Source organism: Prionailurus bengalensis, chromosome C2 (genome assembly GCF_016509475.1).
Source record: "Prionailurus bengalensis isolate Pbe53 chromosome C2, Fcat_Pben_1.1_paternal_pri, whole genome shotgun sequence".
NCBI classification, from domain to species: domain Eukaryota; kingdom Metazoa; phylum Chordata; class Mammalia; order Carnivora; family Felidae; genus Prionailurus; species Prionailurus bengalensis.
Genome location: NC_057350.1, coordinates 11761482 through 11777465, shown reverse-complemented (window position 1 = coordinate 11777465; position 15984 = coordinate 11761482). Strand labels below are relative to the sequence as shown.

Genomic DNA, 15984 nt, shown 5'->3' with positions numbered 1-15984 from the left:
TAGAAATGAAAGACTTATGATCAAGCACAAAAAGAACTATCTTCATTTAGTTTTAGAAATGGGCGGGTGGTATGGTTTTGTTTCTTATTTGAATTGTTTTTGATATAGGACACGGTAAAAACAGCATAGACTTCAGCTATACTTAGGTTTATGGTTGTAGCAACTTTTTTTTTTGAAGTATAATTTAGCTAACTAGCATGAGGTACGTGATAACTAGTAGAAAGTAATTAATTTTGTTTTAGAATAGGTCTTGTCACGGATTGATTCATTTTCTCTGTAATCTTTTTTGGTTATTTACTTATTTTTAGAGAGAGAGAGCTAGAGCATGAGTGGGGGAGGGGCAGAGAGAGAGGGAGACATAGAATCCGAAGCAGCCTCCAGACTCTGAGCTGTCAGCAGAGCCCAACGCGGGGCTCGAACCCACGAACTGTGAGATCATGACCTGAGCTGAAGTTGGACGCTAACCAACTGAGCCACCCCGGCGCACCTAAGTTTATTTTTGAGAGAGAGAACGAGCGGGAGCAAGCTAGAGCACGAATAGGAGAGGGGCAGAGAGCAATGGGGAGAGAGAATCCCGAGCAGGCTCCTTGCTGCCAGTGCAGAGCCCAACTTGTGGCTTGATCATAACCTGAGCTGAAATCAAGAGTTGGACATGTAACCAACTGAGCCACCCAGGCCTCTCTCCCCAGGTCTAGATTTCTGATTAGCTTTTCTGCGATGACTAAAATTTATCTAATTGGATATTGGTATTAGAATAAATTTACCTGGTTGTAAAGTAGAGAAGAAGTTATTTTCTATTTCAGAAAAGTGCAGCGGTTTTAAGTTAAATGTAAAGAGGTAGAAGAATTTCTTTTCTAAGTGACTTATTTTTTAAGTAAAAACATTAAGATTATTTTGGCAATTTTAGAGGAGGGTTGGGGGGGAAAGGTGTTTATTAGAATGTAACACGGGTGTGATGAAGTAAAGCTCACGTTTGGTGTTGATGCTTTATGTTAGTTGTTTAGCCCTTCGTATACTGCATAAAAGCACTCATTAGCATTTGCACGTATTAGCATTTTAACTTACTTTGTCCTCTAACTTTAGGAGACAGTGTCAGTAATTTGGCCAAGTCCATTCATCTAGTGAGTGGTGATTGAGTTAGGATTCAAAAAACAGTAAAAATTGTTTAATGAGTGTATCTTTTATAGCAATTTGAATTTTAACAACTGGTAATACAAAATATTCTTCGGTAAGTGTAGTTTGAAAGTATTTTGCCATGTTTTGAGAGTTGGAGAAAAAAGTTTTAAGCTTAATAAAACACAGTATAAGTCTTAAGTTTTTATGATAAACTGATAATTTTTAAGTTGCTGATAATTTTAGATTTTAGTTGTAGAAAGAAATATTGGAAAAGTTTGTAGGTAATTGGTATATAGAAAATAGTTTACTTAGTAACTTTATTTAACAAAAAGTATTATATGATGGCATTTTAATATGGAATATGAGTCTCATTTATGTGATATATTTGAGTTTACATTGGGGAATGTTTGACAAATTAAAATCAGTTTCCCTTACTTTCAGACCTGAAAGAGGCCTCCAGAAAAAGTAGATGTGTGTCAGTACAAACAGATCCTACTGATGAAATTCCCACCAAAAAGTCAAAGAAGCATAAAAAGCACAAAAATAAAAAGAAGAAAAAGAAGAAAGAAAAGGAAAAAAAGTATAAGAGACAGCCAGAAGAATCTGAATCAAAGGCAAAATCACATCATGATGGGAACATAGATTTAGAATCAGATTCGTTTTTGAAGTTTGATTCTGAACCTTCCGCAATGGCACTGGAGCATTCTGTAAGAGCGTTTGGCCTTTCTGAGACCAGTGAATCTCCTGCAGTTGTGTTAGAACCTCCTGTGGTATCAATGGAGGTATCAGAGCCACATACCTTAGAAACTCTGAAGCCAGCTACAAAAACTGCGGAACTGTCAGTTGCATCAACATCCGTAATTTCAGTGCAGTCAGAGCAGTCTGTGGCAGTCACGCTGGAACCACCCATGACAAAGATTCTGGATTCCTTTACAATGGCACCAGTGCCCACTACAACAGTCGTGCTAAAGTCATCTGAGCCGGTTGTCACAATGTCTGTGGAATATCAGATGAAGCCTGTGCTGAAATCTTTGGATACCACACCTGCAGAGCAATCAAAGATGCTAGAACCGCCAGTAGCAAAAGGGCTAGAGCCATCGGAAACCCTTGTGGTATCATCCGAGATCACTGCTGAGGTGCACCCTGAGCCGAGTACATCAACAACGGTGGATTTTCCAGAGTCATCTGCAACTGAAGTGCTCAGATTGCCAGAGCAGCCTGTAGAAGTACCGTCGGAGATCGCAGATTCACCCATGACAAGACCACAGGAGTTGCCGGAGTTGCCGGAGTTGCCCAAGACCACAGCGTTGGAGCTGCCGGAGTCGTCGGTGGCCTCAGTGGTGGAGTTGCCGGGGCCACCCGCGACCTCCAAGCCGGAGTTGCAGGGGCCCCCTGTGACTCCATTGCTGGAGTTACCTGGGCCCTCTGCTACCCCGTTGCCAGAGTTGCCAGGCCCCCTTTCTACCCCAGTGTCTGAGTTGCTAGGGCCCCCTGCGACAGCAGTGCCTGAGTTGCCGGGGCCCTCTGTGACATCAGTGCCACAGTTGTCGCAGGAATTGCCAGGGCTTCCGGCACCATCCGTGGGGTTGGAGCCACCACAGGAGGTACCAGAGCCACCTGTGATGGCACAGGAGTTGCCAGGGCTGCCTGCGGTGACAGCAGCAGTAGAGTTGCCAGGGCAGCCTGCGGTAACGGTAGCAATGGAGTTGGCCGAACAACCTGTGACGACGTCAGAGTTGGAGCAGCCTGTGGGGATGACAACGGTGGAACATCCTGGGCAGCCTGAGGTGACGACGGCAGCAGGGTTGCTGGGGCAGTCTGAGGCAGCGATGGTGCTGGAGTTGCCAGGACAGCCAGTGGCAACGACAGCGCTGGAGTTGCCAGGGCAGCCTTCGGTGCCTGGGGTGCCAGAGTTGCCAGGGCTGCCTTCGGCAACTAGGGCGCTGGAGTTGTCAGGGCAGCCTGTGGCAACTGGGGCACTGGAGTTGCCTGGGCAGCTCATGGCAACGGGGGCACTGGAGTTCTCGGGGCAGTCTGGGGCAGCCGGAGCCCTGGAGCTTTTGGGGCAGCCTCTGGCAACAGGGGTGCTGGAGTTGCCAGGGCAGCCTGGGGCGCCAGAGTTGCCTGGGCAGCCTGTGGCAACTGTGGCGCTGGAGATCTCTGTTCAGTCTGTGGTGACAACAACGGAGCTGTCAACGATGACCGTGTCGCAGTCCCTGGAGGTGCCCTCGACGACAGCGCTGGAATCCTATAATACGGTAGCACAGGAGCTGCCTACTACATTAGTGGGGGAGACTTCTGTAACAGTAGGAGTGGATCCCTTGATGGCCCAGGAATCCCATATGTTAGCTTCTAACACCATGGAGACCCATATGTTAGCGTCCAACACCATGGACTCCCAAATGCTAGCATCCAACACCATGGATTCCCAGATGCTAGCGTCCAACACCATGGATTCCCAGATGTTAGCCTCTAGCACCATGGACTCCCAGATGTTAGCAACTAGCTCCATGGACTCCCAGATGTTAGCAACTAGCTCCATGGACTCCCAGATGTTAGCAACCAGCTCCATGGACTCTCAGATGTTAGCAACCAGCTCCATGGACTCCCAGATGTTAGCAACCAGCTCCATGGACTCCCAGATGTTAGCAACCAGTTCCATGGACTCTCAGATGTTAGCAACCAGCTCCATGGATTCCCAGATGTTAGCTACCAGCACTATGGATTCCCAGATGTTAGCGACCAGCACCATGGACTCCCAGATGTTAGCTACTAGCTCTATGGATTCTCAGATGTTAGCATCAGGCACTATGGACTCTCAAATGTTGGCCTCCGGCACCATGGATGCTCAGATGTTAGCATCTGGTACCATGGATGCCCAGATGTTAGCATCTAGTACCCAAGATTCTGCTATGTTGGGTTCAAAATCTCCTGATCCCTACAGGTTAGCTCAGGATCCTTACAGGTTAGCTCAGGATCCCTATAGGTTAGGTCATGACCCTTATAGGTTAGGTCATGATGCCTACAGGTTAGGGCAGGACCCGTATAGATTAGGCCATGATCCCTACAGACTAACTCCTGATCCCTACAGGATGTCACCTAGACCCTATAGGATAGCACCCAGGTCCTATAGGATAGCCCCCAGGCCGTACAGGTTAGCACCAAGACCCCTGATGTTAGCATCTAGACGTTCTATGATGATGTCCTATGCTGCAGAACGTTCCATGATGTCATCTTACGAACGCTCTATGATGTCCTATGAGCGGTCTATGATGTCCCCTATGGCTGAGCGCTCTATGATGTCAGCCTATGAGCGCTCTATGATGTCAGCTTATGAGCGTTCTATGATGTCCCCTATGGCTGAGCGCTCTATGATGTCAGCTTATGAACGCTCTATGATGTCAGCTTACGAGCGCTCCATGATGTCCCCAATGGCTGACCGATCTATGATGTCCATGGGTGCCGACCGGTCTATGATGTCGTCCTACTCTGCTGCTGACCGGTCTATGATGTCATCGTACTCTGCAGCTGACCGATCTATGATGTCATCTTACACTGCTGATCGTTCAATGATGTCTATGGCAGCTGATTCTTACACCGATTCTTATACTGATACATATACGGAGGCATATATGGTGCCACCTTTGCCTCCTGAAGAGCCTCCAACAATGCCACCATTGCCACCTGAGGAGCCACCAATGACCCCACCTTTGCCTCCTGAGGAACCACCGGAGGGTCCAGCATTACCTACTGAGCAGTCAGCATTAACAGCTGAAAATACTTGGCCTACAGAGGTACCAGCATTACCTCCTGAAGAGTCTGTATCACTGTCTGAACCTTCTGTGAGTCAAAGTGAGATTTCAGAGCCTTCGACATTGCCTGCTAATTATTCAGTGTCAGCATCAGATCCTTCAGTGTTAGCATCAGAGGCTGCTGTTACTGTTCCAGAACCACCATTAGAGCCAGAGTCTTCGGTTACATCAACACCCATAGAGTCTGCGGTAGTAGCAGAAGAGCATCAAATTGTTCCAGAGAGACCAATGACTTACATGGTATCTGAAACTCCCATGATGTCAGCTGAACCAACTGTATTAACATCAGAACCTTCAGTTATGTCTGAGACAGCAGAAACTTTTGATTCCATGAAAGCTTCAGGACATGTTGCCTCAGAGGTATCTCAGTCCCTCCTGGAGTCAGCTGCGACTAATCCAGAGCCATCACAGAGCGCTCTAGAGCTGCCAGCCATGGCTGTCTCAGAGCTACCAGCTGTGGCTGTCCCAGAGCCACCAACTGGGACTGTTCCAGAGCCCCCAGCTGTGACTGTCTTGGAGACCCCAGCCATGGCTATCCTGGACCCAACAGCTATGGTGGTCTCTGACTCAACAGCTGTGGCTATTCCAGACCCACCCACAGCTGAGGCTGTCCCAGAGACTGTGGCCTTGGCTGAGTCAGAGAATGTTACCATTTCTGTGCCAGTTGTTTCTGCCCTGGAGCCTAGTGTGCCTGTCCTGGAACCAGCAGTGTCAGTCCCTCAGGCTAATGCAGTTGTTTCAGAACCATCTGTTTCAGTGCAAGAATCCACTGTGATAATTTCAGAGCCTGCTATCACTGTCTCAGAACAGACCCAAATAATACCGACTGAGATAGTTGCAGAGTCTACACCAATGATACTGGAGTCTGATGTTATAAAAGGAGTGAATTTACTATCTGGTGATCAAATTCTTACTCCAGAGATTGGCATGCAGGAGATTCCCATGCATTCAGATGAAGAGCCGCATGCTGAAGGACACCTGAAGAATGACCCTTATGAAAGTGATCATGGTACAAATATAGACCTTAACATAAATAATCACTTAGTTGCTAAAGGGATGGAACATGACACAGTGTCTGCTGCCGCCACTGGTGCTGTTGGTGAAATTGGTGAAGGGAATATTTTATCCATCGGTGAGACTAAACAATGCACAGTATTGGATACATGCTCTAGTGTTAGCGAAGCTGATGGAGGAACTCTATCTTCTGCTGGTCCCTTTGCTCTTGAACCTGATGCAGTGGGAACCAGTAAGGGTATTGAATTTGCTACAGCATCTGCTGTCACTTCAGTTAGTAAATATGATGTTGAAGTGTCTTTAACCACTCAAGATACTGAACACGACATGATAATTTCCACTAGTCCCAGTGGTGGTAGTGAAGCTGACATAGAGGGACCTTTGCCTGCTAAAGACATTCATCTCGATTTACCATCTAATAACTTTATTAGTAAGGATGCAGAAGGACCATTACCTATAAAAGAGTGTGACCAGACATTAGCAGTTGCTCTCAGCCCTAAAGAAAGTAGTGGAGAAGATAAAGAAGTACCTCTCCCTACTAAAGAGATACTCTCTGATTCAGGATTTTCTGCCAATATTGATGATATTAATGAAGCAGATTTAGTGAGACCATTACTTCCTAAGGACATGGAACGTCTTACAAGCCTTAGAGCTGGTATTGAAGGACCTTTACTTGCAAGTGAGGTTGAACGTGACAAATCTGCTGCCAGTCCAGTCGTAATCAGTATACCAGAAAGAGCTTCAGAGTCCTCTTCAGAGGAAAAAGATGATTATGAGATTTTTGTAAAAGTTAAGGACACACATGAGAAAAGTAAGAAAAACAAGAACCGGGACAAAGGTGAGAAAGAAAAGAAAAGAGACTCCTCATTAAGATCTCGAAGTAAGCGTTCCAAGTCTTCTGAGCATAAATCACGCAAGCGTACCAGTGAATCTCGTTCTAGGGCAAGGAAGAGATCATCCAAATCTAAGTCTCATCGCTCTCAGACACGTTCAAGGTCACGTTCAAGACGCAGGAGGAGGAGCAGCAGGTCAAGGTCAAAGTCCAGAGGAAGGCGATCTGTATCAAAAGAGAAGCGTAAAAGATCTCCAAAGCACAGGTCTAAGTCTAGGGAAAGAAAAAGAAAGAGATCAAGTTCCAGGGATAACCGGAAAACAGTTAGAGCTCGGAGTCGCACCCCAAGTCGTCGGAGTCGGAGTCACACTCCTAGTCGGCGAAGAAGATCTAGATCTGTGGGGAGGAGGAGCTTTAGTATTTCCCCAAGCCGCCGCAGCCGCACCCCAAGCCGCCGCAGCCGCACCCCAAGCCGCCGCAGCCGCACCCCAAGCCGCCGCAGCCGTACCCCAAGCCGCCGCAGCCGCACCCCTAGCCGCCGCAGCCGCACCCCAAGCCGCCGGAGAAGATCAAGGTCTGTGGTAAGGAGACGAAGCTTTAGTATCTCACCAGTAAGATTAAGGAGATCACGAACACCTTTGAGAAGAAGGTTTAGCAGATCTCCCATTCGTCGTAAACGATCCAGGTCTTCTGAGAGAGGCAGATCACCTAAACGTCTGACGGATTTGAGTAAGTAATTTTAAAATTTATTGGCATTGTAATAGAGGATGATAAAAATCCATTTTTTCTGATCTTTGAGTCAAATGGAATATTTTGGGTTATTGGCTTAGGTAAATATTTCTATCTTTAAATTTCTATATAGGTGGCTCTTGGGCAACATGGGTTTGAACTGGATGGGTCCACTTATACGTGAATTTTTTGATAAAGTATTAGTATTGTAAACGTGTTTTCCCTAATGGTTTTCTTAATGTTTTTTGTAGCAGACAGCATGTAATACATATGCAAAACATATGTTAGTTAGCTGTTTATGTTATTAGTAAGGCTTCCAGTCAGTGGTGTACTATCCGTAGTTAAGTTTTGGGGGAGTCAAAAGTACATGCCATTTTCAAGTATGACGGTATCAGTGCCTTTAACCCCTCTTGTTCAAGGGTCAACTGTAATTAGATTATGGGTTTTAGAAAACTTAGGGATAAGTAAATTAGTAATTAGAGTTAAAAAGATGTGCTTTGGAGTGTATTAGAACCAAGGTGTTTACATACTTGAATGTTTTTACATACTTGAAGTTTGAACTATTTCCTGTAACTGAAAATGGAAAGTAGAAGTCTAGTTAAAGATAAGGCTGGTATACGCTGAGCTTGTTTTACTGCATGTATGCCAACATAGATCCTTGAACACAAGCCTGAAATTACAGTGTGTGTTTTTTTTTTAAATAAGTTCCATGATTGAAAATGGCAACACAGGGCTGTTAAATGTGTGCAAAGGTAACTCTGGTTGGTATAACGGGTAATGGAAGTGAGTAGGGAATTTTGCACGGTGGGGAGTTCTTTTTTATCTGGGTTGGTGATAATAGCAAAATAAGGTTTTAAGTTTATTAGATTGACTTTAGTATTTTAATAATCTGCCTTTTAAAATAGAGTGCTCTAGTTCCCTTTGATTTAACAAGTGTGCAGGGATGATTAAAAGTGGATGGATAGTGCATGACTACCTGCAATAATGGATAATTTATCATTGTGTCAGTAGATTTGACATTTCCAGGTCAGGGTTGTCTAAAGAAAAAGACCTGAACAGTAAGGGAAAATTCATTCAGTTAAGCAAAAGTTGGGTTGTTGGTTTTTTGTTTTTTTTTTTTTTTAATTTAGAGAGGGAGAGAGAGTGCACCCGCACAAGTGGGAGAGAGAATCTCAAATAGGCTCCATGCTCAGAGCCTGACACTGGGCTCAATCCCATGATGCTGGTATCATGACCTGAGCCAAAATCCAGAGTTGGATGCTTAACCAACCCAGGCGCCCCGAGTTCTTTTTTTTTTTTTTTTTTTAATTTTTATTTACAGAATTACATCTTTGAAGTGATTACAAGTTAGTAGAGGAGATGTGGATAAAATGCATGTATGTCTGTTTTACCAAGTAGTAACCTGCCAGAAAGCAGAATGTGATGATTACTTGTATAGTTAGGACACTTTTGAGCACACTGAAGAGGAGTGTTAAATTCTGGCTTGTTAGAAGAGGTTGAATTTGGGCTTAAAGAGTGATTTAAAATGTCATATTAGAAGGAAAGTAATTTTAAGGGCATGATACTTTTGGAAAACAAAGAGGGCTGTGCAGGTGTATGTGTGTGTCTTAGAGTGTCTGGCAGGGTTCTGTAATTTAGCTATTGTGTGTAGTGTGTGAATGGGAAGCCAAACGTGGACTTAATCGGGGCATTTGCTTAAAAACTGACCTGAAGAGTGATTTGATCACAACTGTATGTTAGGGCAGAAAATTGATGCCTTTAATTTTGTTAGTGTATAAGATTTTAGATAGAACAAAATGTGTTTATTAGTCTTATGGGAAAACTGCTTATATTTTTCCTCTTTCAGACAAGGCTCAATTACTTGAAATAGCCAAAGCTAATGCAGCTGCCATGTGTGCTAAGGCTGGTGTTCCTTTACCGCCAAACCTAAAGCCTGCACCTCCACCTACAATAGAAGAGAAAGTTGCTAAAAAGTCAGGAGGAGCTACCATAGAAGAACTAACTGAGGTAAGCTAGACAGAATTTGTTTACATTCTTAAGTGGATTATTTCAGTGATGTTGACTCTGGAGCGTGCCAAAACCCGAATTGTGGGCTGAACTGATAATGGCTGGCACCGAGTGGCCAAAACCCGAAATACAGATGTGGCAGCGGCAGAAGCTCTGTTTAGCAGGCCATTATCCGGGATGGCTAAGCTCCGCTAGCTAAAAGTTACTTCCCATTACTTTTGCTTTCCAGTTTTAGAAGCCAAACTGACTGAGGAGTGGGACGGTTCGTTTGAATGGAGGAGGTGTTGAGTGAGCAACACGCAGAAGCTCGCCTACAGTTTCGTTTCCATTCACGACGTGTTCACTGATCGCCACGAGTGTACTGCATATACGCAAAGACACAGACAATCTTCAGAAATGATCTTTTGCCACCGGAGCTTGGAAATTAATGAGAATAGCTGGCCATTGCCTGAAAGGAACTTCTTACGCATCAACATTTCGGGTTTTGGCTGTTTGGTACCAGCCATTGGTGATAATGGCCGGCCATTATCAGTTCTTCCTGCGGTTCGGGTTTTGGCAGTAACATATATTTTAGACACACTTGTTTCTGTTTTTAAGAATTTGATCTTTTCAATTGAGGCTTTTTTTGGCTTTGTTTTGTTAATATTATTTTTATTATTATTTTTTTTTTTGGGAGGACGCTGAAATACTGCTGCTAGGATCCAGAAATACCACACTGTTTCATATATTGAAACTTGTTATTGGCTAGCCTTATGCCAGCCTGCCACTGTTAATATATTCTGTTCCCCTTGGTTACAGGCTTGGTATACTCTGTGTTTTTTGGCCAATTGAGCTTTTTATCCTATTGTAACATTTTCAATTGATAATGGATGTGACAAATTCTGCTTGTATAGACAAGTCCACCCAAATTTACTCTGACCTTTTTATAAAGCCAGGTAATGGAGTCTATTCCTTAGCTTCTCAGGAAGGAATTGACTTTGCTTTATGTGTCAGACTTCATCAGTTAACACCCTCTCCATCATGCCTTATTTTCCATTCTTGAGTTTTGTTCCTTTAGAGACTCAACCTACAAAACACTTATGGAGAGACACATGACCATCTAGCCCAATTGTACATGTTTCAAAGTTTTTATTTTGCCATGCATTTGGGGGTTCATATAGTTTCTTAATGTTTCCTCACTTAGATTTATTGAAATATGAATTACAACTTTTTTTTTAATTTAAGGACTTAGTGAAGGCTTCTATTACTTGCTCATCAAATCTAAGCTCCTTCTCTAAAACCTTGTGAACACTTAGTGTTTCCCTGTATGTTTTTAAGCCTCGTTTTCAGCCCTCTTGTTCCTTCTAATACAAGTTTCTCACCTTTTTACCACCATCTAACTATGATGACTCTTTTTTCTTTTCCTGCCAGTCCTTGTTCTTTAACTATGAAAATCTGGCTTAGAACTCTTCAAGGAATAGCCCTTGGTTATCAAATTCTGCCTGATTCTGTTTTCTCTTAAGCTTTTATTCTTTCAGCACTTATGTATTCCATTTGTATTATATCATTTTGCACTTGTTAATTGTGTTGCTCTGTAAAAGCGTTCCTCAATTATTTCATGTGTATGTAATTCTGTTTCTTGAACTAGATTGTAAGCTCCTTGGGAGCAGGGACCATGTCTTCTACTTTTTTTTTTTTTTTTTTTTTTTTTTTTTTGTATTCCCTGGACAGTGCCCAGTACAGTGCTCTGCACATAGTAGGTGCTCAATAAATGTTGTTGACTGACTGAACAGCTAGAGTGTGTTTAAATAATAGCCAATAAGCTAAGCTACTTACCTACAACCTGTTTATCTTGTTTTATTTCTGAAAGTTGATTTTATGTGTTTTTTGATTTTTTAAAAAAACTACATGTTCCACATAAAGTGTAAGATTTATCTTTTGTTTTTATTTTTTAAGAAATGCAAACAGATCGCACAGAGTAAAGAAGATGATGATGTAATAGTGAATAAGCCTCATGTTTCGGATGAAGAGGAAGAAGAACCTCCTTTTTATCATCATCCCTTTAAACTCAGTGAACCCAAACCCATTTTTTTCAATCTGAATGTGAGTATTAGTGTTTATGGTTTGATGAAATAGCATAGGGACTATTTAAATAAAACTCAAACGGAATTAAATTGTTTTAATGTTTTATTAAATACTGTGAGAAATAGTGAACAGTTATTTTCAGATTATGTTGAAAAACCTCTTAAGTGTTAATTAAGGAAACACATTATGTTTTAGATTGCTGCAGCAAAACCAACTCCACCAAAAAGCCAGGTAACATTAACAAAAGAGTTTCCTGTGTCATCTGGATCTCAACATCGAAAAAAAGAAGCAGATAGTGTTTATGGAGAGTGGGTTCCTGTAGAGAAAAATGGTGAAGAGAACAAAGATGATGATAATGTTTTCAGCAGCAATTTGCCCTCTGAGGTAAGTAAGAGGAATATTGTGTTTTTTTGTTTTTTGTTTTTAATACCTGAATCTCCCATTTTATTGTTACTTTATATCTGATTTGGCTTCTGTTTCACTCTTCTTAGGGCCGGGTTAAACGGCAGGGCCGGGTTAGACGACAGATGAAACAACCCGCAGCTTCTCATTTGACAGTAACTCGATGCAATTCACTTTGTGGAACCAAGCCACAAAGTGAAAAGCATCGAATTGCAGAGAACAGTGTTATCACATCCCTACCCAACATTGGGCCCTCCTTGCACTTATGGGAAGGTAGCCCAAGGTACAACTATTTAGCTTCCCGTTTTGCTTCGAGGCTCTATAGCTCTAGATTTTGGTGGTAGCAAATTTACTGGGTGGAGGGATTGAGCAGAGAGAGGCAGATCCTCAGGTTCAACACAAGAACTGGATTGGAAAAGGTCACTGTAGGCTGATGTGTGAGCATCTTGGATATATAACATAGCCCATTGCCCTTAAATAATGGTTTCTCTTACTATTTTTTTGGGTTGTCAGATAGCCTTTAATTTTAATCATTTTCCCTTCCCTGTGCTACCTTGGCCCTTTGGAATTCTTGTGTTTAACCTAATGCTCAGCCTTGGTACTCCATTTCCCTTCTCCTTCCCCTCTTTGCTACTATTAAAAGTTGGAGAAGTGGAATTCACACCTTGAAATTTCCATGAGGCTATAGTTGTATCTTGTCAAAATGACGCAGTAATAACACCAAGTGTCAAAACAACCCCATTAAAATGCTGACTGATTAAATAATGTGCTGCTAAATATAGTGCACATGAAAACAGCAAGATTGTATATATATGTAAATATATATATATATATATCTGTATCTTTGTATGTATCTCTGTATCTGTACCTTTGCTGTATCTTTTAATAAACAGTTTACTTTTATTTAACTTGTTGTGCAAAATCACGCTTGGGGGATCTGGGAGGGTGGAGACTTACTAGGGTGGGTGGGAGTTTTAAATGATACTATAGATTAGTTATCACCTCTTGCCCTTGGTTCCAAAGCCCAGACGTTTGTCCAAGGACTGGACTAGATAATCTGATGCCCTTACAACGTGGGACTTCTTCCCCACTTCCTTTTCTTGCAGTTCTGGGATATGTAGGTCAGAGAGACCTGTTCTCTCCACCTCAGGCTCCTTGCATTGGCCATATCGTCTTCCACTAAACACCTCCATTATTACAAATAAATCCTGTTGTTTATAAAATCAGAAAGTGAACAGAACCCAAATCAGAATTCTTTTGATAGTATTTTTTTTCCCCTGAGCTATTCACAGGTGACATTTTTTATTGTGCTTTTTTGATCGGCATTTTAAGAGAGAGCAAGTTCTATACAATGAAGCTGGACACGCTAATTAACCAATGCAATTTATGGTCACCAGTGATGATTTGTATTTATGTGGGATTCAGTAGTTGAAGCAAGTTATACTCTCACCAGTGGGGAAGAGATAGCTGATTTAGACAATATTTTAGTGAAACCAGTTCAGTAGCTCAGTTGCTAATCCCCAGATTAGACTACCTGCACATCTCAAGAGGGAAAGGTTAACTGACATCTGCAGTTGACTTAAATCTTGTAGTAGGCTGAATATAAATCATGGTAAGAGGGCCAGTACAGACTGATTTAGAAATTCTGATACATATGCTTTTAGCAATTTGCAGATTAAGCATGTAATAGAGTTGGAAAACATACGGAGATTATGTGAGAAAAATTTTTCAGCTGAGTAAAGCCCTGTAAATAATTGAAAAGTTCCAAGGGATTTTCCTGAGAAGTGATCATAAGTATTCTAACCACAGTTGAACATGCAGAAAGTGCTTAGTGAATCCTGATGAGTATTTCTTTTTTATTGAAACTTTATCTATACGTGTCTGTATATATATGTTTGAAATTCTCAGTACTCTGCCATTTTCAGTCTTAACACTGACCCTGTGATGCCTTAGCCTTATCAGTCATCAAAAGTAGTTGTCAGTTTTAATTAAAAGTTGGGGGGAATTCCAAAGAAATCCCAGGGGGAGAAGTTGGGTATTCAAATTTTATATTAAGCAGTCTTTCATTAAAGCAGAAGAAAAAGGTTGGAAAACTAAATGAAGCGGATTTCTTCTGTGGGAGGATATATACAACTATATGATACCCGAATTCTTTAAGTCAGACTCAAAAAATACACAGGTTAATTTTAAGCAAAAACAGTCCCAAAATTTTAGAAGAGAAAAACCATGGTTTCATTTTGCTTTCAGGTCTCTGTGCTTTTACGTAACAATAGTAGTAAACACCTAGAGGAAGTGGTCACAATATAAAACGTTTAGTCCTAGTTCTTTAGCTGTATCTTGCAAATACATGTATTTGTAAGATTACGTTCTACATACCAATGTTTGTGGAATGGTGACATGGGAGCGTTGACCCTTTTGATTCCCTGTCTGGGGTTGAAATAAAGGCTTTTATAGAGTAAAAGGAAAGTTCTTTCAAATGGTCACTGTTTTAACTGATTAGTATTTATTTATTTTTTAACTTATCCGTGTTTTTCATTTTAATAAATATAAATGGAGTTTGTGGTTTTTTAGTTTTGAGCATAAAACATTTAGGCAAAGATCACAGATTTGGTCTCAGCTTTGCTGTAATCCTTAACCCCACCAATTGTCTTGCACATGAGTGCTCTTTGACATAAACGTGAGTGGATAGATGTGGATGGATCAACATAAATCCGTATCTTATGGAATATCAGCTCATCAGACTGTGCCTTACTGCCATAGCATCGTCTTCCTACCCAGAAGCCAGCCAGCATCATCCTCAGTAAGGAGTGTCTACAGAACTTTGACCATATTTGTGTGAATTTGATTTATTCTTAAACAGAGAAATCAAAAATGGTGGAAAACTAATATTTAAAAAAAGTGTCCTTGGGGGCATTAATTCTTGCTAATAAAGTTAGAGGCTTATTGGGTAGAAGATTTAAATGTAATCTGATATAACATTTCCTTGGGTTTACTATTAATCATAAATTATCAGAGGTCCAGAGGTAGCTCTCCATTAAGGTCTAGTAATTGCTTACATGTTAAGATGATTCTTGTCTCAGTGTGCTTGGTTTGTTTTATTAAAAAATATTTCCACTTCCCGGTGGAAGTATAGAAGTTCTTCAAGTATAGAAGTTCCAAATTTATACTTTAGGAAAGTTAAGTTCTTGGGGTAAGATGTAAATTTTAATTGAAAATTAAATACATGGGTCCTGGCAGTGCTAGAATGGTTAAATACAGCCTTGCTATTCATTCTTTTTTCCTTAGATTCTCCTGGGTGATTAACATTGAATTTCTTTGAACAACTTAATAGGTTACTTGTTTTTCTTATTCTAGTTTATTCAGATTAAATGTATAGGAGTTACGTTAGAGAATTCCATATGGTGTAATAAAAGATTCGTAATTCACATTTTAAAACCAAACCCATGACAACTGAGGTATTCTGTATTTTGTGTGGCTTTTGTTTTTATAGTTGTCATTTTCTTTTCTATATGAACCTCTTTGTAATTTATTAATTTTTGCTAATAAGTATCTTAAAGTCCTATTTTACATACAGATCAGATGCTTTTTTTTTAATTGTTTTTTTGAATTAAACATTTCCTTTTATACTCTGTTTTAAGATACCTGTAATTGTCTAGGTATTACTAGAGAGTAATACAATTCATATTATAGGGCTTATTTTCCCTATCTGACTCCCTCCTAATAATTCTCTTTAGCCCTTTAATTGACTTTCTAAGAAATGCCCCTGAGATACTTATATTTATGTAAACAGCTGGGTTAACGAAAGGGGTAAGGAAGTTGACTTAGAAGGGTTTTTAAATGAGGAAGATACAGAAAGGACATGATTATAACTTAGGCTGTGAAATGCATGTTACATTATGATTTCATTTCTGACACTTTTGGATTATAGGAGAAGTGATCTGCTGTGTTGCTGTAGTAGAGAAATGAAATAACGTGGACAGGTTTTTAACTATAGGAGAACTGGAATTG

General features: G+C 41.2%; 1 protein-coding gene across 5 annotated transcripts in view; it reads left to right on the top strand.

Annotated features, from left to right (window-relative positions):
- SON (SON DNA and RNA binding protein) overlaps positions 1–15984 on the top strand; it is a 33048-nt gene that overhangs the window by 3812 nt on the left and 13252 nt on the right. For 3 of the 5 annotated variants that reach the window (XM_043593685.1, XM_043593686.1, XM_043593687.1), the window contains exons 3-6: positions 1558–7503; positions 9350–9510; positions 11446–11592; positions 11770–11958. In XM_043593685.1, the coding sequence (XP_043449620.1) occupies positions 1558–7503; positions 9350–9510; positions 11446–11592; positions 11770–11958 (6443 nt within the window). Of the gene's footprint in view, positions 1–1557; positions 7504–9349; positions 9511–9739; positions 11280–11445; positions 11593–11769; positions 11959–12065; positions 12880–15984 lie in introns of those variants that run through there. The other 2 variants (XM_043593688.1, XM_043593689.1) reach the window with 2 other exon arrangements.